This window comes from Podarcis vaucheri, assembly GCF_965113315.1.
Source record: "Podarcis vaucheri genome assembly, chromosome: 7".
NCBI classification, from domain to species: domain Eukaryota; kingdom Metazoa; phylum Chordata; class Lepidosauria; order Squamata; family Lacertidae; genus Podarcis; species Podarcis vaucheri.
This window is the reverse complement of record NC_138765.1, coordinates 18,030,639-18,054,880: the sequence shown is the minus strand read 5'-3', so window position 1 is coordinate 18,054,880 and position 24,242 is coordinate 18,030,639. Positions and strand designations below refer to the sequence as shown.

General features: G+C 45.6%; 3 protein-coding genes and 1 pseudogene across 5 annotated transcripts in view; 1 reads left to right on the top strand and 3 right to left on the bottom strand.

Annotated features, from left to right (window-relative positions):
- The window catches only part of LOC309537163 (interferon-inducible GTPase 5-like), an 81,844-nt gene extending 73,458 nt beyond the window's left edge, over positions 1-8,386 (bottom strand). The window contains exon 1 of the mRNA XM_082231772.1: positions 8,270-8,386. The gene's annotated coding sequence lies outside the window, so the exon portion shown is untranslated. The remainder of the gene's footprint in view (positions 1-8,269) is intronic.
- Positions 1-21,393, bottom strand: part of LOC309537188 (interferon-inducible GTPase 5-like) — an 84,043-nt gene extending 62,650 nt beyond the window's left edge. The window contains exon 1 of the mRNA XM_082231826.1: positions 19,642-21,393. Within this exon, the coding sequence (XP_082087952.1) occupies positions 20,143-21,375 (1,233 nt within the window). The 5' untranslated portion in view covers positions 21,376-21,393 and the 3' untranslated portion in view covers positions 19,642-20,142. The remainder of the gene's footprint in view (positions 1-19,641) is intronic.
- Positions 1-24,242, top strand: part of LOC309537083 (interferon-inducible GTPase 5-like) — a gene marked incomplete at its 3' end in the record, with an annotated part of 128,394 nt that overhangs the window by 17,694 nt on the left and 86,458 nt on the right. The gene's annotated exons all lie outside the window — the stretch shown is intronic.
- LOC309537200 (interferon-inducible GTPase 5 pseudogene) lies at positions 2,508-8,382 on the bottom strand (annotated as a pseudogene). The gene is made up of 2 exons (XR_014224739.1): positions 8,262-8,382; positions 2,508-4,497 (listed from the first exon to the last, which is right to left on the bottom strand). The product of XR_014224739.1 is annotated as an interferon-inducible GTPase 5 pseudogene (transcript).

Sequence of the window (24,242 nt, the reverse complement as noted above, 5' to 3'; positions counted from 1 at the left end):
GCTGCATTGTTCTAGGACCAATCAGACTGCTGCATTCTGAATCCTATTGTTCTACGACCAATCAGACTGCTGCATTCTGAATCCTATTGTTCTACGACCAGTCAGACTGCTGCAATTTGGATCCTATTGTTCTATGACGAATCAGACTGCTGCAGTTTGGATCCTATTCAACTCAGTACATAACTTTCCTCCTCTGCCTGGTCTGGCTGCTGCCTGCCGGGTGGCTCCCAGCTCCATTAACCAGTGGCTTCCTTTCCTGGGTCAGCCTGCTGGCCCCCTGTCTTCGCCCTATTCACAATCCCCGACATCTATTCTCTGAGGAAGAATCAACCCAAGACGTTTTGTTGCCTGAGGTGGACAAGATGGCTGCTGCCCCTCCCTCCATTCCAGGAGCAGAAAGCAACTGGATCAGCCATGGAATGACTTTAGAACACTGGCAATGGAGCCCTGTCCTCTCCTCACATGAGGGAAATGGCCTTGGGGGACTTAGGCAGGCTGTTTCCAAAGGGTTAGCCATGTCAATTTGTTGAAGCAAAAACAGCAGAGGCAGACCCTCCAAGTGTTCCTATTTTCCAAGGACATCCCTGATTTAGAGAAGCCGTCCTGGTTTCTGATTTGATCCTGGAACGTCCCACTTTTCCTTAGGATGTCCCTATTTTCATTGGAGAAATGTTGGAGGGTCTGGAGTTATCTGATCCCTAAGCCGCCTGAAGGCAATCTTATATGGGGAAGTTATTTTAAAATGTTTAATGTTTTATTATTATTTTATATTTGTTGGTAGCTGCCCAGAGTGGCTGGGGCAACCCAGTAAAATGTGTGGGGCTAAAAATAGTAAAATTATAAATTTGGAGGGTATGCAAAGGGTCTCATGGCATCTTAAAAGAGGAGAGTGGCTAGCGGGGATCCTCAAGGGCAATGTTTAGGAATAGCCCCCACCACTGAGCTTCCTCCAGTACGCACACTCTCAGCATCTGCTACCTGAGGCAGCTGCTTCACACTGGCTAATAGTAGAGCTGGCCCTGTTGGGCTAGACCAAGAAAACGGCAACACCCGGTGACAGAACATGGAACAAGCCTTCCTGAAGATAAAATAGAGGTTGGGTCGCTTTGTGGAGCCCCCTGCTCAAGCAGCCACTCCTTCAAATTTCCTCATGCTGGGGGTAGCGCTAACATTGATCTATGGGCCTGATCTATCCAGACCTAAATGAATATGTGTGAAGGCCAGGGCTGAAGAGTTAAGGGAGCAATCCATACTGTGAATGCCACATGAAATGCCATTCCCTCCTGAAACAGGTTGCATCATTTTGACCCCCCACAATGAAACAAATGGTTGAAACTCCCCATTGTCAACCACGAATAGAGTGGTAAATTGTGGGTGGGGTGGTTTAGTTCTGTCCTAATCCCACAGTATAGTAGTATTTCACCTCGGCCTTCCCAAAGCAAGTAATGCTTCAGAGGTATTTGTCTACAACTCCCATCAGCTCTAGCCAGCATGTCCAATGAAGTCCAAAACATCTGGAAGGCATCAGTTTGAGGAAGGCTGTAGGGATCTTCCAGATGTCCTTTTTATTGAGCATTCATATCTCAGCTCATATTGGGGTGATTATATGTGATCCCACTTTCAATACCCTTTGCATCTGCAAATGTTTTGGGATGGTCATACTGCTTCATTTGCAATAGGCACAGACTCCTTGTTTCCTGCTAAAGCCCTGCAACTTTTTTGTAGCACAAATGTTGATGGGTGTGTGTGTTGCCCACTTTTGTCACACTACAGAGCAAGAGTGACCTTCCAGATGGCAATAATAACCGAGTGACATTGGGAAAGTGTTGTAGAACTGTTAATAGAATGGAATGGTATCTGGATGGCCCACTATAAACACCCCCCATGCATTATTATTGCGTCGATGACATGTTGTCTCAAGGCAAATCTAAAAAAAATGTACTATAAACACTGACAACTGGGAAACACTGGCCTGCGAGTGCTCCAGTTGGAGAACAGCCTTTACCAAAGGTGTCATGGGCTTTGAAGACACTCGAACTCAGGACGCAAGGGAGAAATATGCTAAGAGGAAGACACGCTTGGCAAATCCACACCGTGATCAATTCCCGCCTGGAAACCAATGCCCCCACTGTGGAAGGACGTGTGGATCCAGAACTGGCCTCCACAGTCACTTACGGACTCACTGGTAAAAACCATGTTTATGGAAGACAATCTTACTCGGCTACGAGTGATTGCCAAAGAAGGAGGGGTGGGGTGTCTAGATAATTCACAATATTTCTCATTTATGAGACTTTTATGGAAAACTGAAAGCTGATTAGTTGGGGTGGCCATATTTCAAAAGGAGAAAATCCAAACAAAAAGTGTATGGTTTTTTCTCCCCCCAAAAAGCTACACTACTGACATGGGCGGCCATACATCCGGATTTTCCTGGACATTTCTAAAATAATTAGAGTGACCATGTGAAAGCAGCATTGATTATAAGACAAACAGTGGCAGTGGCTAGGAGATTAATTTAACCAATTAGTTTATTTCATGAAAACTTAAACACTTCATTCTAATAAAACCTCAAAGCGGTTTGCAAAGAGATGAAACAATAAAACCAGGAAACAATTACAGTCCTGCTTTAAGATATGCAAGAGTTAAAATACTAAAACAGATTAAAATTACCTCAACTTTCTATTTCACAAATGTGGAGGCTCCTGTCTAGCTGAATGCCCTCCTTCAGTTTGAGTGTGTATGAGGGAAAGAACATTCTGAAATAGATGTTGCATGGGACTTGTGATACAGAGCTAACTCTTGTTCCTAAAGAAAAAAGGAAATGCAGCATATATATATATATATAGAGAGAGAGAGAGAGAGAGAGATGGAGAGAGAGAAGGAGAGAAAGTGAATACTGCAGCCTGCATAAATTATAACTTGAGACAATCCTTGCAAGCAGGTTCACATAGGTCACTAGTTTTTTCTAGTCTGGCATCATATACAGATCAATTCATTAGTGGACTGAAAGAATTATGAATAAGATAAAGTCCATTTGTCCCAAAGTCTCTTTTTGGTATTGATCTTAACTCTTATACATTGGATAGAGATACTAATTTTAAAAAGTAACTGAGGGGGTATTATGCTGGCATTCAGATTATTTCACTTAAGGGTTTTTTTAAAAAATGAGAAGCCTAAGATTTATGGAATTTTTAAAATAAAAAACCTAATCATCTGCTGATTATTATCTTAATGTCTTTTGGTGGTGGTTGTTTTAAAAATGGAAACATGTCTAATTCGCCAGATTCTATATATCAAGCACTTAGTCATCATAGCACATCTGTTTGCTGCTAAATGGACTTTTTCCCCTCTGCCTCAAGAGCTTTGGCTAGAACCCTCTTGGTGTCATCAGCAGCACCCGATATGCATTTCTGCAGCATGAAGTAGGTGCGAAGAAGCGAAATCCCTCCAGACAGAAGAAAACCAAAGATGGGGAAATGCTCCCAGCAGTGATATTCATAAGCAATCACTGAGAGTCCCACCAGGTCTGGCAGCACCCATAAAATGGCAGAGAACATTCCCAGGGACTGCATTGCTGCTTTAAGGGCTGTGCTTGTCTTTCCAACACGCTGGGCCAGAGCTGCAAGGGATGGATTGTCCAGGCCAAAGTCTAAGAAGCACCAGGAGCGGAACTTACTAAACAGAAATATGGGGAGAAGGAAGGGAACTGGGCTTCCAAGAGCAACCAGCAAAACAAGCCTTTTGGTCCAAATCTTCTCCTTCACAGTGGTTTTCTTTTTCTCTAACATAGGCAGGCAGATGCTAGGGAAGCGGAGCAGGAAGGCTTGCCTCTTCAGCCGCAAGAGATCGTTCTTCAGTGTTTCCTGCAGGAGGGGGAAGTCAAAGCAGTCGGCTTCCCAGTTGGAGACGATGAAGACTTGTGGGTCCCTCACTCCTTCTCTTACCAAGCACTCTTTGCAGTCCTCCTGGATGTGCAAGAGGACCTTCTTCTCATTGTAGCCAGATGGCTGTTGCCTCTTGGCGGCCGACAGATCCAGGTCTGCTTTGGTGCGCACAAAGTAGAAGCTCTTGCCCATATCTTGGATCTCACAGACCAGGTCAGAATGGGTGGAGCGGAAGCGCTGGGAGCCGACGATGATGAAGAAATCAAAGTGATTCAAATTGACCTTCTCAAATTTGTCCTCCCCAAAAGTTGCCATTCCCCTTCCGGGGTGGTCCCAAAGGATCACTTGCGGAAGTGTCGGGTGTGGGTAATCCTTGACTTGCACAGTCGTCATCTGTATGCCAGTCGCAGCGGCACGGGGGTCATCGGCACGAAGACCCAGCATGGCATTGATGAAGGAGGACTTCCCGGAGCCGGGCTCTCCTACTACGGCAATGTTGAGCGGAGTGCTGTTGAAAAAGGGCAGTGGTTTTGCCAGCACTTGCGACACAGCACCTGCCAACTGGCCCTGAGAAATGGCTATCTCAAAGTCTTCCACCATTGTGGAGCTTGGTGTGCTGCCAAGAAAGGAAGAAGGAAAATGTTAAGCGACTGGCCTAACTAGAAGCATTCATCAGTGGCATGCCCTCCGTAAAATTTCCAATGTCGCCAATATTATTATCAGTTGCCAAGCAACAAAGCTTTATAAGTAGAAGGTATGAATCCCATCACATTCCATAATTCAGAAGTGAGCGCAAGGATAAAGTGCCCAAAAGTCTTGGGACGTCAGGAGCTGGAGTTGGTGAGCAATAACTCTTTACTCAAAGAAAACCAAACAGCGCAGGCTGAGTGAACACAGCAACTCTTCCCAGTATCTCTTTCTCCAATGAAGCTGTTGCGAGGACTGTAGGTCCCCACATTCCCCGCTCTCTAAGGCTCCTTCTTCCGCAGCAACCTGAGGTTTCTTTGTCTTGTCTCTCATTGCTCTGCCCTCTTCAAACCTCTCCATATTCTGGGAGACCAGGGGGGACGGAAACTGGTTACACCACAAGGGGGAGATTCTCTGTCTCTACTCTGCCTCTTGACCCCCCTCCAGTTCTGCCTCTGATTCTGGACCGCTCTCTGCCACAGACTCAGTGGCGTAGCGTGGGTTCTCAGCACCCGGGGCAAGGCAAGTAATTTGTGTCCCCTAACCCGTGGATTTTAGCACTCAAGTCTCTTCCGCGCCCCCCCCCCCAGATGTTGCGCCAGGTGCGGCAGGCCCCCCTGCACCCTCCACGCTACGCCACTGCTCCCACCACAAGTCTTTAGGACAGCCATCCGAAGGCTGGCGCGGGGAGAAGGTCTCTCCGCCCCACCGCCAGGCTTCGGAGCAGCCTTCCGAAGGCTGGCGGTGGGAGGAGGTCTCTCCGCCCCACCTCCAGGCTTCGGAGCAGCCTTCCGAAGGCTGGCGGCGGGAGGAGGTCTCTTCGCCCCACCACCAGGCTTCGGAGCAGCCTTCCGAAGGCTGGCGGCGGGAGGAGGTCTCTCCGCCCCACCTCCAGGCTTCGGAGCAGCCTTCCAAAGGCTGGCGGCGGGAGGAGGTCTCTCAGCCACACCGCCAGGCTTCGGAGCAGCCTTCCGAAGGCTGGCGGCGGAAGGAGGTCTCTCCGCCCCACCACCAGGCTTCGGAGGAGCCTTCCGAAGGCTGGCAGCGGAAGGAGGTCTTTCCGCCCCACCGCCAGGCTTCGGAGCAGCCTTCCGAAGCCTGGCGGCGGGAGGAGGTCTCTCCGCCCCACCGCCAGGCTTCGGAGGAGCCTTCAGGAGGCTGGCGGTGGGGTGGAGAGCCCTCCTCCCGCCGCCAGCTTTCAAAGCATCCTTCCGAAGCCTGGCGGCGGGAGGAGGTCTCTCCGCCCCACCGCCAGCCTTCGGAGGAGGTCCGAGGACCGTGGGGAAGAAGCGCTGCGCTTCCCCGCTGTCCCGGAGATTTCCCTATGGGCTTTCGTCTTGCGAAGGGAGAGGTTCCCGCTTCCTCGAGGGGGGCCGGCCAAACGCGCCCCCCCAAATGTTGCGCCCGGTGCGGCCGGCACCCCTGGCACCCCCCACGCTACGCCACTGCACAGACTCTTCCTGCTCACTAAACCCTGTTGCCTCTTCAGCTTCCGACATCTCCTCCCAGTCTCTCTCTTCTCCCTCTGACCACTCATCCCCATCCGACCCCCAATCCCCTGGCTCTGAGACTTCTTCCCCTGGGGGCTCCCTTGGGGGTTCCCCAACTGCTGCCTCTCCCCAATCCTCTGCATCCAGCCAGCCCATGATACAGGAGCAGAGCACATGTTTTTAGAAAGATGCAACAAAGAGTTACTAGCCTTAAGGTGCAGAAGAGGAGGGTCTGGTCAAAAAGAAGAAGGGGTTGGAGCAGTTTTATTTAAGTATGTTTTAAGAGTGCATCTTCCTTTAGACTGTGTATGTAAATTCTGCCCCTGCTTGTCATTTAAGTCAGAGGTTTTCAACCTTTTTGTGTTCACAGTTCCTTTGACCAAGTACCTGCAGCACCCCTGTGGGGCTCAGGAGCCCAGCTATGTCACCCTTGCCTGCAGAGCTGGCAGCCTCTCACCCTTTTTCAAACAACCCCCCTCCTTCTTAAGTCTTCCCTTAGCCTCCTCTCCCCTCTCCTTGGGAGTCCTCTGGGCAGCTGCTGATGTCCCCCCCCCCGGTCTCTGAGCTGCCCTCCCTGCCCTCAATAGAGGTGCCTCCTCACACTGCCCCACAGGGACCTGGGACTTGTCTGTCCATTCCCAACAGCAAGGGCTGGTGGTCTGGCTGGCTGGGCTCCCTCGCTCACTTGCCTGCTTACTCAGAGGCCCCGCTTCAGCTCCTGGAAACTGGCACCCCCTGGCCAGCCCCAGAGGCACCTTTCACCTGGGGAGCTTGTAGCCAGGGATGCAGCAACAAACAGCTGTTCAAGCCTTTGGAGGAGGGAGGGAAGGAAGGAAGAGGGAAGGTGGCCAGTGTTGCCCACGGCTCCCCTGACCACCATTCAAGGCACCCCAGGGTGCCACAGCACATTGGTTGAAAACCACTGATTTAATTAATAACCACATACGTCTAATGTGTCTGAATTCCCCACCCCCTTCCCTCCTTCCCCAAGGTGCACATTACCAGCTTTCCAATGGGATGGTTTGTGTTCTCAGATTGGGGACAGCCTCCCCCTTCCTTCTCCCCAACCTGTGGAAGGACCAGAAACAAATTCCTTGCCTCTTGACCCCTCAGCAAACCTTTATTCCCCCCCCTTCTCTCTCCCCCCTCCGAAGAAGTCACCTGGAGGGCTGCTGAGATTTGGTGTGGGGGTTGCTGAAAGAGGGGGGGGGGGAGTTGCATGAGGAAAGTGAGGGGGTAAAAAACCCTCTAAACAAACAGGGGGGGGCGAAGTGCAGAGCAGGGTCCGGACTGGAAAGTTATCCCGAAACTGGTCGTTTCTTACCCTCCCCCTCCCCACCATCTTCCCTTCAGGGAAAGAGAGAATGGGATGGGAGCCCTTTTCCTTCTGATCCTGGCATCCAAGGTGAGGGAAGAGTCGGGAAACGAGCGGGAGGGGCTAATGACTGAGGTCTCTCTCTCTCGAGGTGTGTGCTGGGTATGCGGGCGAAGAGCAGCCTGGAAGGGAGGGCTGTGTGCACCAGTGGAGAGATCTGGCGTCGCCAGGTTTGGGGGGGCAAGGGAAATAGGCTGTGGGATATGTGTGTGTGTGTTTGGTTTGAGAGAGAGAGAGAGAGAGAGAGAGAGAGAGAGAGAGAGAGAGAGTGAGTATACGATCTCCAACACCTCCAGCTCTGAGACCAGAAAGTTATCATTGTGGAACAAATCAGTATGATATGGTTTTATGTCTGTGTATTGTTTTACAACTGAATTGCATTAAAAAAACACCTGTCAAGTCACATCAAAATGTCATTTTCTTTGCTGAAACCTTTTATTAAGAAACAATAAATTTAATACTGGATTTTCGGTGAAAGAATTCATTACTTGCTTGCTCCCTGGTGATGGCATGTTATTTATTCCCTTTGCAGCGGGGAAGAAGGGTAGCCTTCTCCAACAACATTAAGAGTGTATCTGAAGAAGTGTGCATGCACACGAAAGCTCATACCAAGAACTAACTTAGTTGGTCTTTAAGGTGCTACTGGAAGGAATTTTTTTATTTTGACTATGGCAGACCAACACGGCTACCTATCTGTTAGTAAAAATACCGGTAAACGATTCTGCCGCTCCCCGCCTAGCAATGAGCTCAGAGTCTCCTTTAACGCAAACACGCTCAGAAAAAAACATAAACCACGGAAATCATCAGAGCCCCAGGAGAACTGCTCACCTCCTTACCTGCTGCCAGTCCGGTTTTTTTGCAGTAAAGCTCAGTCCTCTCTTCGGAGGCTTTGCTTGCTGGTCTCTTAGGCTTTTCTCCGTCCAACTCTCTTTCTCTCTCTCGCTTTTATTCCTTCTCCCTCCCGGTCGTCGCACTACAAAAAGCAAAGAAGAAAGCGAAAGTACGAGCGAGGACGAGATTGCAACGCATAGCCAGAGCCGAATTCCCCGCTAGAGGGAGCTCCAAGCAGCCTGATTGACAGCAGTGCAGCTACCTTTCCTGGGAAGGTCCCAAAGGTTCACTCGTGAAACTTGAAGCATCCGAGATGGTTAATCCTTTACCTCTGCGGTAGTTGCCTCTGTGCCCGTCTCAGCAGCTCCCGCGTTTTTTGCACTTAAGCCCCACATGGCACTGATTTCAGGGGGTTGATCTAGATGACCCTTGGGTTCCCTTCCAAATCTGCAATTCTACGATCCTATGACTTTCCAGAGCCTGACTCTCCTCGTACTGCAGTGTAGATTGGAGTCTTTGCAAAGGACAGTAGAAATTTCAGGGGCAGCGCGAAATGTTTTGGCACCTGCAAAGAAGCAGAACGGGTCCTATCGCTTGTTTCAACTGCTTTGAGGTTTATTGCAATTAAGCAGGACATAAATGCTGTGAAATAAACAGTGTTGTTCCACCAAACTTTCTTCACAGCGTGGATGCTTGCAGCTCATGATCTCGTTGATGTAACAGTGGCAACATCTGTACCATGATGTATTTATTGCTTTAAAAACCCATTACAGCCAAGGTGGTATCTAACATCGATGGTAACAAAGCTTTATGTACTCTCTGGCCCCTATTAACCAGTGCAAATGAGGACAATCATGCAGGCAGGATAAAATCTGCCACTCACTCCTGATATTTGGGTAGATCTTCTGTAATTCAGAGCAGGGCTTTGAGTGTGACTTCCCCTGTTCTGTGGAACAGCATTCCTGCAAAGATACAATAGGAACCTGCTACCTGCAATTTCTAGAACCAACTGAAGATGTTTTCCTTCTGACAAGTTTTCCCAGGTGGATGAATAGGTTGCTGCCATGAGTGTCGATTTAGCATTGGTTGATAACGTATTTATGTTTTTTTTCTGTCAGCATCGCTCTTGAGCCAGTGGCACCAACTGGACTCATACACTTCAGCCCCGACTGGGCTAGGCGAGCTGGGTAGTACTTCCAGAGACCAGCTTCTGCACAGGAACTGGTCAAAGTGCTGTGGACTCACAGCTTAGAGTTGTGATCACCGGATTCACTCCAACAAGCAGACAGTCGTCGTACAGCAGAGTACAGCAGAGTATAGCAGAGCATAAACGACTCGGAGAGTAGCTCTGTAGAATATCTTCTTTTATTCTATCTACAACTATAATACACAACTATGTACAGAGCTAAATGAGGTCTAAGCGAAAATGCTGAACTGCACTGAGTGTCTGCAGCTGCTCTTAGCAGCAACCTTATCTATACACACGATCTCTCTCTAACACTCAGTGTCTCTCTCTCTCTCTCTTTGAAGTGAGGCTGGAGCGAAATAAGTAGAGAACAGAAACCGCCCCCTCCTCTCTGGAGAATCAGCAGAGATTCTTGGATATGGGAGGGGTGAAATCTCAGTTTTCAACTACTTTTCAGCTGTGTTCATTGCATTTTGTACACTGCCTTTTGGGGAAGATAATCATCATCATCATCATAAATAGAAGTCCTGATGAATTTTCATGAGAACTTTATAAAAAGGAAATAGCCAGCTGATATGGAGATGGGAAGAGCTAAACTTAAATATTGGAAAAATGAGAAACTGAGGGAAACTGAAAATAATAAATTTGCCCACTTCCCTCAGGAGATCTCCCCCTGCGCTGAAGGAAATACTTGCTGCCATTCCCCCTTCTACACAAATGTTAATGGGGCAGGAGTCCCTGTCCTCTTTTTCATCTCATCTCCCCCTCATCTCCTCTAAAATCTGCTCTGGAAAGATGCTCCCAGCTGGGAGGGTGTGCACGTCATTTGCTTGGGTGAGGAGAAAACATGATGCAGACAGTGATGTTGAAACTGGAACCTCCTTATATCCTTCAGAAGAGGGATATTGACAAGCTGGAATGTGTACAGAGGAGGGCGACCAATCAAAGCTTTGGAAACCAAGCCTTATGAGGAACGGTTGAAGGAGCTGGGTATGTGTATCCCGAAAAAGAGGAGATTGAGAGGAGATATGATGGCCATCTTCAAATATCTCAAGGGTTGTCACACAGAACAGGGAATAATCTTGTTTTCTTCTGCTCCAGAGGGTAGAGCCTCAAATGGCTTCAAACTACAAAATTGCACATGAGGAAGAAATAGTTTGTTTGTTTTTGGGAAAAGTTCTAAGATTCTGCAGGTTGCAGAGCAGCTATTGAGCTCGCATGACAAGCTGGCTTTGCAAACCAGGCAGGCAGGAAGGCCACCAAACTTTTCTCACTAGACTGACAGCAAAGCCTGTACCTTATCTGACACCCTCAGCCTTAGGGGACATAATACAGGAGGACAACAGGCACAGGTTCCTTCAAGGGTTTCTGCAGCCTCACACAGGGAGACTCGCCTTCACTTCTCCCAGCTTGTCCTCCAGCTTCCTGCAGCCTTGGGAGCTGGAGCTCTTCGCCACCCCCGCCCTCCGACTCTGTTGCTGATTATTTATCTATCCTGCTTAATCTTAGGAAGGGGGAAGGGAGCTGCAGCTTTTTGTTATCTTGGAGCAGAAATTACATCCTGTTTCCAAGTTTTCCTCTCCCCCACTCTTGACCAGTACACAGCTCTGCTCAAACAGGTGATTTCTGAGAAAAGGAAACCTAAATGAGTTCGCCCTAGATCCTCCTCCTTATAACTAATTTCTTGGACTGTGCTGGGTCATGACAGAGAGCAAAAGGAAGCAGAAATGTCTCCAGCCTGAAAGCAGAGGAGGAAAATGCAAAGGAAGTTTTCCCCAACAGTCAAAAGAACAAATTTGCTGGAGTCTTTGTATCATGTCATCCCATTTCTCCTGAGTTTTGATGCAGTGTGATCCCCACATGGCTGGCTCCAAAGGGCAGAAAAAACTGAAGAAACCCCACAGGGATATGGGATGGTGTGGGGTCAAAACAGGAGCCCTATGCCTAGGATACCACAGTTATGGCTTCCCCCCAAAGAATTCTAGGTAGTTAGTTAAATGTGCTTAGAGTTGTTTGGAGACCCCTGTTCCCTTCACAGAAGTATAATTCTCAAAAGTGATTTAGCAGCCTCTTTCATCAGAAGTGCCTGGGCACCATTTTGGCGTGCAGAGCAGAGCCGCGATGGGTGAAGGAGGGAGAGGAGCTGGGGAGCACGAGAATGACTTGCGCACAGTTATAGGACCAGCTCCCAGGGGCCGAGATATGGAAATATTTTATTGGAGGGGGGCTGCTCCACATCCTGTGATCTAAGAGGTGAGGCAGGGCTTACCTGCCTCCCCCCATATATTTTAAGTTGGCACCCCAGCACACAGTCCTGTTACCTCTGCTGCTTGGCTCCCTCTCCATCCCCAAGCCCAGCAGCAGCCGTGTTCCTGCTACAAGGGCAATGCCCATCAACTTTTGGGGGAGGGGGCACCCTCAAATACAATATTTGGAGGGGAAACACATGTAGACTCCTAACTTTGTGGTTAAAGTGGTTATCAGAGGCTGTCACAGGGGGAGGGGCCTGCTCTGAAGCATGCTGGGCAAGTGTAAACCCCATGAGACCCCGAGGTGTGCCCCCCCAACATTTTCATCCTAGGGGAGGGGGAGCAGCTCCTCCTATTCAGCAAGAGGCCACTGCAGAGACATTTGCTCTCTCCCAGTGTTTTGCCTTGCTTGCTTCTATGAATGTAATTGAGCATCAAACTCTGCTCTCAGCATGGCAACCCCAAATTTCCAGAGCTTGTTTCCGTGAGCTCATTACTGAGGTAGACACCATGTTTCCTTCCATCTCGTCCGGCTGTATACTTGAGCTGCCTTCTTCCACCTCTCCAGTAGATTCATGTTTGCATGGCAGCGAACTCCTAGGGGCTGTTTCATATATGTTGGAAGGTGCCCAGGCTGGTTGGTGCAACCCAGTCAGATGGGTGGGGTACAAATAATAAAATTGTTGTCATTGTTGTTGTTGCTCTGAGTCATTTTGGAAGGTGTTTGGTGTTGTTGTTGTTGTTGTTGTTGTTGTTGTTGACTGAATTTATATACCACCCTATACTTGGGGGTCTCAGGGCATTTCACAGAATAAATTCAAGATATAAAACCACAAGATATAAAATAAAAATAAAACAACAGAATAATACCCACCCGAAAAAAAGACATTTTAAAAGGGCAAAGGATGTAAATTGGACCAGCCAAAAACCTGGTTGAAAGGAATGTTTTTGCCTGGCGCCTAAAGGTGTATAATGAAGGCGCCAGGCAAACTTCCCTGGGGAGAGCATTCCAAAGACGGGCAGCCACTGCAGAGAAGGCCCGTTCTCATGTTGCCACACTCCAAATCTCTTGAGGAGGAGGCACACGAAGGAGGGTCTCGGAAGATAATCTCATGGTCTGGGTAGGTTCCTATGTTGTTGTGATTACAAATATATAAATTGTTATTAAATGTGGAATAGTGAGTGAGATGGGTTGGCTGGCCTGATCTGGTGTGATCTGGGATTGCTTCAACATAATCTGACCCAACCCTATGTTGATACAAATTGGCCCAGTCCAATTCATTAATTGGATTGGGCTGGATCTGATGCACAGCCCAAGTGAAATGTGTTCTTAAATAAACTGAATTTTTTCTAGCTACACTTGGTTCCAGAGCCCCTGCTGCCATATTGTCCCAAGTCTCTTTCTCAGTTGCCATAATTCTCCTCATGAAGTTCCATTCTCAGCACCACAGAAACTTCAACATGGAACAGAAATCCCTTGCAGTTCACTCTCAGCTGTTCAGAAAGCCAAAGCAGTGTTGTAAATCAGATGGTGTTGGGCAGAGTCTGAGAAGCTTGTGCTCAGACGGATTGATTGCAGTGTCGTGCAAACCTAAGGCTACCTGGGGAGACGCTTTGCCACTTTTTGAGGGCTTCCAAGTGGCAGATTGAAGTGCTTGCTTAGTAATGTATATATTGCTTGCTGCTGAGAATAAAATCTTAAATCTTCTCACTCACTTGTGTTTTGTATTGCCTCTGAATCTCAGTTTGAAAGAACCACCTTGCATTTGGCAAGACAAGCATTCATAACATTGCCAACAGAGTACTAAAGAGCTGAGGAGAAAACACGCCAATGGAGGATTATATTTTTAAGAGAGACCTTTATTCCAGGTAGGGTACCCCTCCATTTTTTAGATCCCTATGTTGCCCTGCTTTAACGAACAAGGAAACAAACAAACAAACAACAAAACCAAGAACTCTGCAGGCAGTGCTCCAGACTGCCTCTCACTTTAGGTTTATCTGTGGCTTGTAAGGCTTAGCACCAGAAAGGCCAGGGTGAAGCTGCAAAGTTCTTTTAAAAAATGTATAAGCAAAAATTCACAAAACTCAGACACCTTTAATTATTTTAAGATCAGAAATAACCTCCCACCCATGAAAATATCAAATAAGTATGGAGGAAAGTAAACCCACTTAACTTCCTCCACAAAGAGCCCCTGTATTTTGGTAGGCTTAATGTTGGAATTCTGCCTGGGTCAGAGGAATGTGCCACAGCGTAGGCACCGGCAGATATTCCTGTCGACCTCCCCGCGTCTCCACTCTGCTGATAAGCAGGCGAGGTCTCGGCGATTCATCTCAGATGTGTGAGAGGAACACACCATTCATCCTCTCTCCCCTTTGGTGTCCCCCAGGAGGGGAAAGAAGCAGACAGAAAACTATTTACATCTTTTATTTCTGCCTCTCATATCAGTACAGAGAAACATGTCTGCACTCGACAACAGCAAGAAGAAACTCCACCCATGTACTTCCAGTACAGGTCATATGACACACACTCTGAGCTAACATCCGGTGCTCAGTACAGAATGGACTGCCCCTTTGTTTCCATGGCAACAGTCACAAACATCCTGTCTGGCTTTCCAGCCACAAGCAGCTGACTGAGCTGCTGGAGCCTTTGCTTGCTGCAGCATTTGTGCTTTATGGTAACATACTCCCCCTAAAGTATCAATGCGTGCTGCGAGCAAAGCGTCATCCAGAGAAGAAAACAAACAGTTGTTATACTTATAACATTCCCCTGTTGTTTCAGTTCCACCCTTGGAACTACCTGCCACTGGTTTTACCAATGTACCTCTCTGGTTGTGTGACTTCACATTTCCTTGGTTAACAACTCTCTGTTGTGCCTTTGTCTCTGACTCAGACACAGCTTCAATCTGTCCTTGATCGTTTACAACAGCAACATATGCTAGGTTAGCAAACTCCTTTGAATACCTCTTGGGTGGTACACTCTTCGTTGCTCTCTCAGACCTTCGTAAGAGCTGCTGCTCTTCTCTGCTTTCTGGTTCAGCCTCTGAACTCTCTGGAGAACCAGTACTAAGCTTAATCAGTGGTTCATCCTCCTCTTCTGAGGGTCTAGTCATCATTTGAGATTTCCTCTCAATGACTGTGACAACTGAGCTGTCTGAGCTATCAGTGTCATCATCATCAGTACCACTGAACTCAATAAGATCAAACTCATCATCATCATCATCATCATCATCATCATCAGAATCCTCTGTGGAAAAAGTTTGAACAATCACTCTCTCCCGTTCAGGAGCACTCTCTAGAAATTTTGTGAGAATCACCTGACCAGATTCAGACAAAATTACTCTGTAGAGACCTTTTTCATAACCCACAAAGATGCCTCTGGCATTCTTTACCCCACTTGGAGCTTCTGTTCTCACATGAGATCCGAAAACCTTGAAATAGGCAACAGAAGGTTTTCTATTAAACAGCTTCTCAAAAGGAGAACATCCCAACTCTGTTGAGACTTTTCTCAACCACACATGAAGATAGGACGCTAAAGATTCGGCCCAATATTCATGTGGTAAATGTGAACTTAGCAATTGCGCATGCATCCCTTTTTGCAATTCTTTGTTCACCCTAACACAGACACATTTCTTCCATGCTTCTTCGGAAGTAGCAAGTTTGTGTCTTATCCCTTTCTCATCCAGGAACCTCTGGAAATCCTGTAAAAGAAAAACTGGCTTGTCATCTGTGAAAAGACAATCAATGTTAGCATCATGCATACTTTTAACCTTGTCACAAAACTCCTGAAACTTTTCTAAAGTTTCCTGCGGTTTCTTCATCATATAAACCCAAGAATAATTAGTGTAACAATCAACATACACAAGGTAATATTTTGCACCGCCTCTAGATGGTTCTAAAGGACCAATTACATCAGCATACACCCGCTGAAAAGCTCTGTGGACCTTCTTAGACACCTTCCTGGTGTTCACACTGGTCACACCTGCAAGAGAAATTTCGTTAGAATCAGAAGTATTACATTTCATGTAATCACTTTGATCAAAAGTCAACAAATATAGTCCATCTTTCTCTTTGGCAGTAAGAAACAGTTCTCCATCTTTGTAGATCTTGCATCTTTTAGCATCATAGTACAGTTTCAGTCCCTTCTTTGCAATCTGCGACACACTCAGCAAATTAAATCTCAGTTCTGGAACCAGGTAAACATCGCTTATAGTCAAGTTCAGACTCTCAAGATACACAGTTCCAATTCCGGTCGCTTCCAGTTCTTGACCGTTGGCTTGTTTGACAGTGAAGCTTTGCTTCTTCAACGTCGAAAACAGTTCTCTGTGTGGGCAGAGATGCTTCATGGCGCCCGTATCGATTATGAATGCGTTCCCAACATCTGGCGTGGTTCCTTTCGCCATCATAGCCTTTGCAGGTTTCACCTGGCACTTGGTACGGCTTTTGCTTGACGCCTCAGGCTTCGTCGAGCTGTTCTTGGCTCCTTTTGACTGTCGCGGCTTCTTACAGTTTCGCTGTAGATGCCCAGTCTGTCCACAATTGTAGCATCGGACGGCACTCAATGCTACGGCATGCTCTCCAGTAGATTTAGCAGTGGGAAGATTTGAACTCTGTTCTTGCCTCCCTCTGTCTTTCACTTCCAGTGCAGCAAGTCTGTCGTGTTCGTTCAGGACGACGGCAGACACTCTTTCCGCGGTTAGATCCTGAGCAGGTAGCGAACCAAGCTGACTGGCAACAACCTTGTAGGTGCGGTTCAGGCTGTTTATCATCATGAAGCAAAACACTTCCTCCTGTAGACGGAAATTGCGTTCCACCATCTGTTGACGCAGATACTTCATCTCTGTCAGGTGCGCTTGAACATCTCCATCAGGCGCTAATCTCAGATTTGTCAACTTCTCAAAATACAGCAACGCTGAAGAACCAGCATCTCTCTGATGCGTTGTACGCAGCGTGTTCCAAACCTCTTGCGCAAATTCCAAATGCTGTATATGCACAAGCTGCGAGTCTGACACACACAGAATTATAGCAGTCCTAGCCTTCACATTCTGTGACTCCCAAGCACGCGTTGGTGCTGCTGGGATGGGATTCTCAATCACCTCAAACAGTCTCTGATTCTGCAGCAGGGCCTTCATCTTTACAGACCAAGATGAATAATTGTCATTGGTCAGGAGGGGTGGAGAAGGCAAGCCTCCCCCCTTCTTGGCATCCATTTTGAGTCCTTGCATTGACTCTAAAAACACAAGCCTCTAAAATCCAATAGCTGGCTTGTTTACACTCTTGACACCTGGCAACTCTGACACTGGCTGCGTTGGAAAGTCCCTTCCAGCAGTTCGTGAGGACCTAGTCATAACAAAACTTTGCTTTCGCTTCTCTGAAGCACAAACTGACTTCCAGCCCTCTCGAGTAACTTTCCATTTCTCCTCTCTGAGGCACAGCCTTCTGAAGGACGTTGCCTAGCAACAGCGCATTCCTTTCCTCGGACAGGAAACCACAAAAATGCCCGGAATGCAGGCCTCTTCTAAGTTGGAGCTGCTTTCCCACGCTCACTCTCCATGAAGCAGAGAATGAATCATTCTGCATTCACTCTTTTAAGCCCTTAAAAGTCTCGTACCTTGAGCATCGGCTTGGCTGTCAGCTTCTTCTGGTCAGCTTCTGGCTGCAGAGAATCAGCCTCTCAAATCAGGCTTCCATGGAGCAGAGGAGGACAATTCACCAACCTCTCATCCAGATGTCCGATGGACAGCAACCATCCGAAGGCTGCCACTGTTGGAATTCTGCCTGGGTCAGAGGAATGTGCCACAGCGTAGGCACCGGCAGATATTCCTGTCGACCTCCCCGCGTCTCCACTCTGCTGATAAGCAGGCGAGGTCTCGGCGATTCATCTCAGATGTGTGAGAGGAACACACCATTCATCCTCTCTCCCCTTTGGTGTCCCCCAGGAGGGGAAAGAAGCAGACAGAAAACTATTTACATCTTTTATTTCTGCCTCTCATATCAGTACAGAGAAACATGTCTGCACTCGACAACAGCAAGAAGAAACTCCACCCATGTACTTCCAGTACAGGTCATATGACACACACTCTGAGCTAACATCCGGTGCTCAGTACAGAATGGACTGCCCCTTTGTTTCCATGGCAACAGTCACAAACATCCTGTCTGGCTTTCCAGCCACAAGCAGCTGACTGAGCTGCTGGAGCCTTTGCTTGCTGCAGCATTGGTGCTTTATGGTAACAATTTGTAGGGTCTCCTATGCCTGCAAATTTCACCCACTTTGGCCAAAAGGGGATTATTTGATTCCTCATTACAATGAATGGGGACACAGAGCTTTATTTGGTTAGAGTTGTTTGGAACCCAAAACACAGATATAAGCAGAGAGAGTACAGAGAAATTAATGCACAGATACTTGGTCACACCTAGTGAGTTTGAATGTGTTTTGCTAGTTGTCAATAAAAACTATATTACTTTGTCTGTTTATTTGTGTTGGCAGCCAGTGGGGGAACATTTCAACCTCCATGGCTTTAAGACTGTAAGGCTTTACAGAAAAGTTCCATTCTGAGGAGGGCTAAACTCATTCCACAAATAAGAGCTGGTTGCTGACTCCCAGCTTGATGCATAGCCAATGCATAGCCATCTCTTAGTGTAGCTGCTAGTAGCTATCAGTGTAGCCCCCTCCAACAGCTGGAAAAACTTGGATTTTTATCTCAGCAGCTGGTAAAATCACGTATGGACTATAACAATCTCAAAAACAATTGGCTAGTGCTTGGAATGAACAAGTTCAATGTGCACTGAATTACTTTGAAAAACATCTGAACTACATGTGAAAGTAGTTCCCATAATTGCTGGGTAAACTGAACATGAATTAAGTTGATGTTGGGGCAAAATGAAAAATGATTTCTGGCTCATCTTCAAGTTCATTGTCACTTTCTAAATGCTTTAGAGTATTTATAAAAAAAATATGGGTTTTTCCCTCAAAAACCAAGAAACAAAAAAAATAAAAAATAAAAAGCACATATCCCTCAAAAACAAAACAAAAGAAAAGAAAACAAAACAAAAGAAAGAAAGAATATGAAGCACCTATCTGGAGTTATTTGTGGCAGGAGGACACCCAAAACTCCCTCTACTCCAACTATGTTGAAGATGAACCAGTCTTTCTCTGTTTCATAGCATCCTAAAATACAAGGAAATTTGTGGGTATGTGTATGCTTATTTCCAGAGAAAAAACCCTCCCCAAAGGCTCAGGCTTCCCCTACCCACCCACCCAGCTGGTGAAGTAAAGAAAAGGTTAATCATTACAACAAGGAGGCTGAGAGAAAACAGGCTTGTGGTTCAGGTTAGGACAACTTAATTTGTACCGTTGCCTGGATTAAATGATTTTTTAAAACAAAAATTGGAACAGTTGGGGAAATAATTGCAGTAGGGAGGATTCAGGAAAAAAAATTCTTAAAATTTTAATATTTACCGTATAATTTTATTGAGATTAAGTAAATAAGGCAAAAGGAAATAATAGCAATCAAAGGAGGAAGAGAGTACATTAAACATTTTTAAAAGCAGAAATAACGAAATAACCATAAAATATACTAAAGGCTACAAAACTATATAGTATATTTTTGCATGGATAAGCATGTCTCACAGGATCCCACCCAAGACGATATCTGTGTTAGATCTTGTTTAATTTGACCTGCTTCAGATTTTGATATCTCCTCATTAAGATCAGTAACTTTTTGATCCAGGGCTGTAATTTTAAGATTCACCTTTGTTAATTTATCCTTCAGATATTAATTCTGCATCACAATTTACTTAAGCGTATCAGCAATAGAACTCTATGAAGCCATTTCTCTTATCTTCTCTTCTCCATTCTTTATGTTTGGCTGCTGCAAATTTGCTGCATGTCAGAGGGGGAGACATCCATCACTTTAACACTGACAGGTAGAATATAAGAAACAACTTGCCTGGACAAAAATTGTCCAGGCAGGCTACTGATTAAGCGTTGTTACAATAGGGCTGCCATATGTTTAGGATTCGTCCGTTGGAAGTAGTGTCCAGGCAGAATTTTTGAAAATTGGTAAAAATGTTTGTGAAATGTCAGAAGTGTTGATTTTTTGGGGTAGATTTCCTTTAAAATAGCTCAAGAACTTCTTTTGTTTTGGGGGGATTTTGCCAAAATAGCTCATCAACTTTGCCCTCCCCACCTGATCTGTATAACTTTGCCCCCCGCCCCAAATAAGCGAAAAGCCCAACAACTTTTGTGTCCGGATTTTCACTTTTTGAAATATGGCAACCCTACGCGTGCTGAGCTGAAGAGTAATAAAGGGAGCATGCTAGGATGCCATGTTGCAAAACCAGAAGACGAACTTGTGAAGAAAGCAATAGGTTGATACTCTCGTAGAAAGATGAGATGATGCATGTTGTACCTGGATGTCTCTTCCCAGGTAGATGTATTGGCTGTTTACTTGCGTCTCTTGGGCTCAGCAGCCTTTGCCAGAACTTTCTCTGCATCTTTCACAGCATTTTCCATGAAATTCTTCAGCAAGTAGAATGTGGTAGCAAAAGAACTGCCCCCACCATAGAGAGACCCCAACACAGGTATGAAACCCACAACCAGCTCTACCACTGTGATTGCTCCCCACATTGCTGATCTCTTCAAGATATCCATGACAAATTCTGTTGTGATCATACTGGTGCTTGGGGTATGTTCAATAACAGATTTCAACTCCTCAACAGGTTTCTCCACACGATTTGCTAGTATATTGAGGGAATCTTCATCCAAGCCAAAAACTTTGCAGATATGGCTCATTGTTGAAACCACAATGGCAATGTCACACCCAAGTGAGAGGAATGGGACAGGAATCAACCCAACAGAACAACTCGCCATGGCATTTCCCCATATCAGGCGCTCCATAGCAGCCTTTTTCTTTTTAATGCTATCTTTTGTTAAAATTGGAAGACACATAGTTAAAACATTTCTCTTGATTTCATCCTGTTCCTTTTCAATGGTGTCTTGAAGCAGGGGGAAATCATACTTGCTCAAATCCCACCTCGATATCAGAAAGACCCTTGGAGAAGACTCACCTAATGCCTTCAAATTATCATAGCTATCTTTCCGTATAATGTCAAGAGTCGTCTTCTCAGCTTGCATCATCTCATGGGTGTCGTCCACATTGATGCGTTTTGACCGCCTGTAGTTAACAATATCCATATCCACTTTGCTGCGCACATAGTAGAATTTCTTCTTATTTTTACGGATCTCAAGAGCCAAGTTGGTGTCATCCTCAGTGAAGCGTTCTGAGGCGATGATGATGAAAAAATCATACTTGCTCAAATTGACCTTCTCTAGGTATTCCTTTGCACTAAAATTATTTGTTCCAATTCCTGGTAGATCCCAAATTTTGACTTTGGGGAATGCAGGGTGTGTATATTCTTGTGGCACCATTGTTGTTTCTGTCACCCCAGTCAGAGATGCACCCTTTTCATCATCTTCCATTCCTCGCAGGGCATTGACAAAAGATGATTTCCCGACACCAGATCTTCCTGTGATGGCAATTTCCAACGTCATGTTATTTAATAAATCTGACAGCTGTTGAGCTTCAGCTAAAACACCTTCAAATGGTTTTTTCTCCAAAGCAGACTTCATTTCAGCTAGGTCTTTTTTTAAGGTTTCTTTTGTTAAGGCAGAATCCATGACTGTGGCTCAGTTTATCTGTGAAAGAGAGGAAAACTATAATAGTTAAATGATAGCCTTCAACACACTTTTATGGACATATTTACAATCCATGGTTTATGGGGGGGGAATCAATTTACATAGGACATAACTCTAAGACCATGGGTTGTTTGAGCAGCAGTTGGTAGTATTTCAATAAAGTGAAGTATTGTGCCTATTGTCAATCTCACAAAAATCTATATGTGCATGCATTCACACATAACCCTTAAAACATGTTTATGTGGGATGTGGATCTTTTTTGAACTCAAATTACTCATTCCTCTAGACTAGAGATGTGTCTAAAGGAAGCATTTATACCTCACTAAAGAGTCCCTTTTTGGGATAAAATTTTGGATAAAACACTTCATAAATAAATAAGTCAATGCACTGTGCATATCCCTAGTATATTCTGACCAAGTCTTGCCCTGCCACTTTTACAAAAGTCACCAGTAAAAAGAAGAATGTTTTTAAAAATGTCATCAAGGGGGAGGTGAAAAAAAGGAGCCAGAGGGTCGAAATAAGTGATGCAGAAAGAGCCCAGAAATATTCTTAAAGTGCAGTACTGGGGGAAATATCCACATTGGATTCTTGTCAACTAACCTTTACTCAGTGATGACTCAGTGAAATTAATAACCATGCCTAAGATCCATTAATTTTAATAGGTCTACTCTGAGTAAATGTTAGTTGAAGACAACCCATTATCCGCAATATTATATTGTCCTGAAAGCTATACTGTATAAATATAATGAATGAATAAATGAATAAATAAATAAATGAAATACAACTATAGGAAAAAAGAGCTATGAGAAAGTCGCAGAATCCCAGAACTGTAGAGTTGGAAGGGACTCTGAGGGTCATCTAGTCCAACCCCCTGCAATGCAGGAATATGCAGCTGGTCCATACAGGGATCAAACCTGCAACCTTGAGTGTTATCAGCACCATGGTCTAACCAACTGAGCTATCCAGGCTCATGAGGCAGCACCAACCCAGAACCAAGAGAAGCTCCAGCATCTTCTGCCCTGCCTTGAACCCTTACCATGCAGTTTTTCTAATCAGAAGTGGCGCAGATACCGTTTTTACACACCAGCAAGTGCTGGGACGCAGCTCTGTTCCTGCTGCTTTCTTGTAGGGACTGGGGGGGGGGCTGCAGAGGGATATATTGAATTAACACGCGAAAGCGAGACCGTGGCATTGGCTTCAGGGCAGTTACTTAAAACTCTTATGCTTTGCTTCTGCACTAAGGGGCAGCCCCGATGGTCTCTGTCTCTTCAGCACTCAGGGCATTGTTTGGAGAATAGAAGTTGCTGTATTCCTCTGTTCTGCACCCCGTTCCCCGCGCTGACAAAGAGGGTGGGATCATGAACTGCATTGCAATGCTGACAGACGCCCTTTATTAAACTCGTGGGGGGGGGACACTCTTATAGTAAGAATAAAAAAATTCCTTCCAGTAGCACCTTAAAGACCAACATCTTATAGTAAGTAGCACGAGCTCTGCTTGCTCCCTGGTGATGGCATGTCATTTATTCCCTTTGCCGCGGGGAAGAAGGGCAGCCTTCTCGAACATCATTGTTAACAATAATATTATTGTTAATAATATATGATATGATATATGATATATGATATCACAATAGCTATGATGTAATGGTTAACATAATAACAATAAAAAGGTGGAAAATAACAATAAAAAGGTAAACAACAACAGCAATTGTTTCTTCCACCCCCACCAAGCAAGGAGCTCAGAGTCTCCTTTAACGCAAACAAGCTCAAAAAGAAATGGAAATCATTCTAGATCGAGGAAAAAAGTTCAACTCCTTACCTCCTCCCGGATCTATTTTTTGCAGCCAAGCTCAGTCGTCTTTGCTTCGAGGTTTCTCGCGCTTTTCTCCCTCCTGCTCTCTCCCTCTCTTTCCCTTTTAAACCCTCTCTCCCTCCTGATCGTCACACTTCTAAAAGCAAAAAAGAAAGCGAAGGTAACCAGCGAGGATGAGATAAGATCTCAACAAATAGCCGAAGCTGCATTCCCTTTTTTTGCCAAGTGAATTTTTATTGTTTTCCTTACATATTCTTTTCCAACAAATTGTAATAGCATTCCCTTTGACTCTGCCGAGTCACGACCCCCCTCCCTCCCCACAACTGGTATATTTATCCTCTTTCCATCACACACATCATTCTCAAATTAGTACTATTATACATTGGAGGTATTATGTCGGTCCTGGTAGTGTCTTGACCTCTTTACAATTCTTCTTTAAATATTCAATAAATTTACTCCAGTTATTTTGGTATCTTTGATCTCCCTGGTCCCGGATCCTCCCTGACAGTTTGGCAAGTTCTGCATATTCTGTCAACTTTGCCTGCCACTCCTGTATAGTTGGTATATCTTGTACTTTCCATCTTTGGGCCAGAAGGGTCCTCGCGGCAGCTGTAGCATACATGAACAAATTTTGATCTTCTATTTTAATTTCTGTTGCTATTAAGCCTAATAGACACGCTTCCGGTCTTTTGGGGAAAGTATATCTAAATATTTTTTTGAGTTACAGATAGGTAGCCGTGTTGGTCTGCCATAGTCAAAATAAAAAATTCATTCCAGTAGCACCTTAAAGACCAACTAAGTTAGTCTTCCAGAAGTGTGCATGCACACGAAAGCTCATACCAAGAACTAACTTAGTTGGTCTTTAAAGTGCTACTGGAAGGAATTTTTTATATTTTTTTGAGTTCATTATAAATTGATTCCCAATTTTTTTTTTTACCTTATCGCAGGTCCACCACATATGGAAATAGTCCCCATCTGCCTTTTTGCATTTCCAACACTTTCTTCCCCCCCCCTATACATTTTAGCTAATTTTACTGGC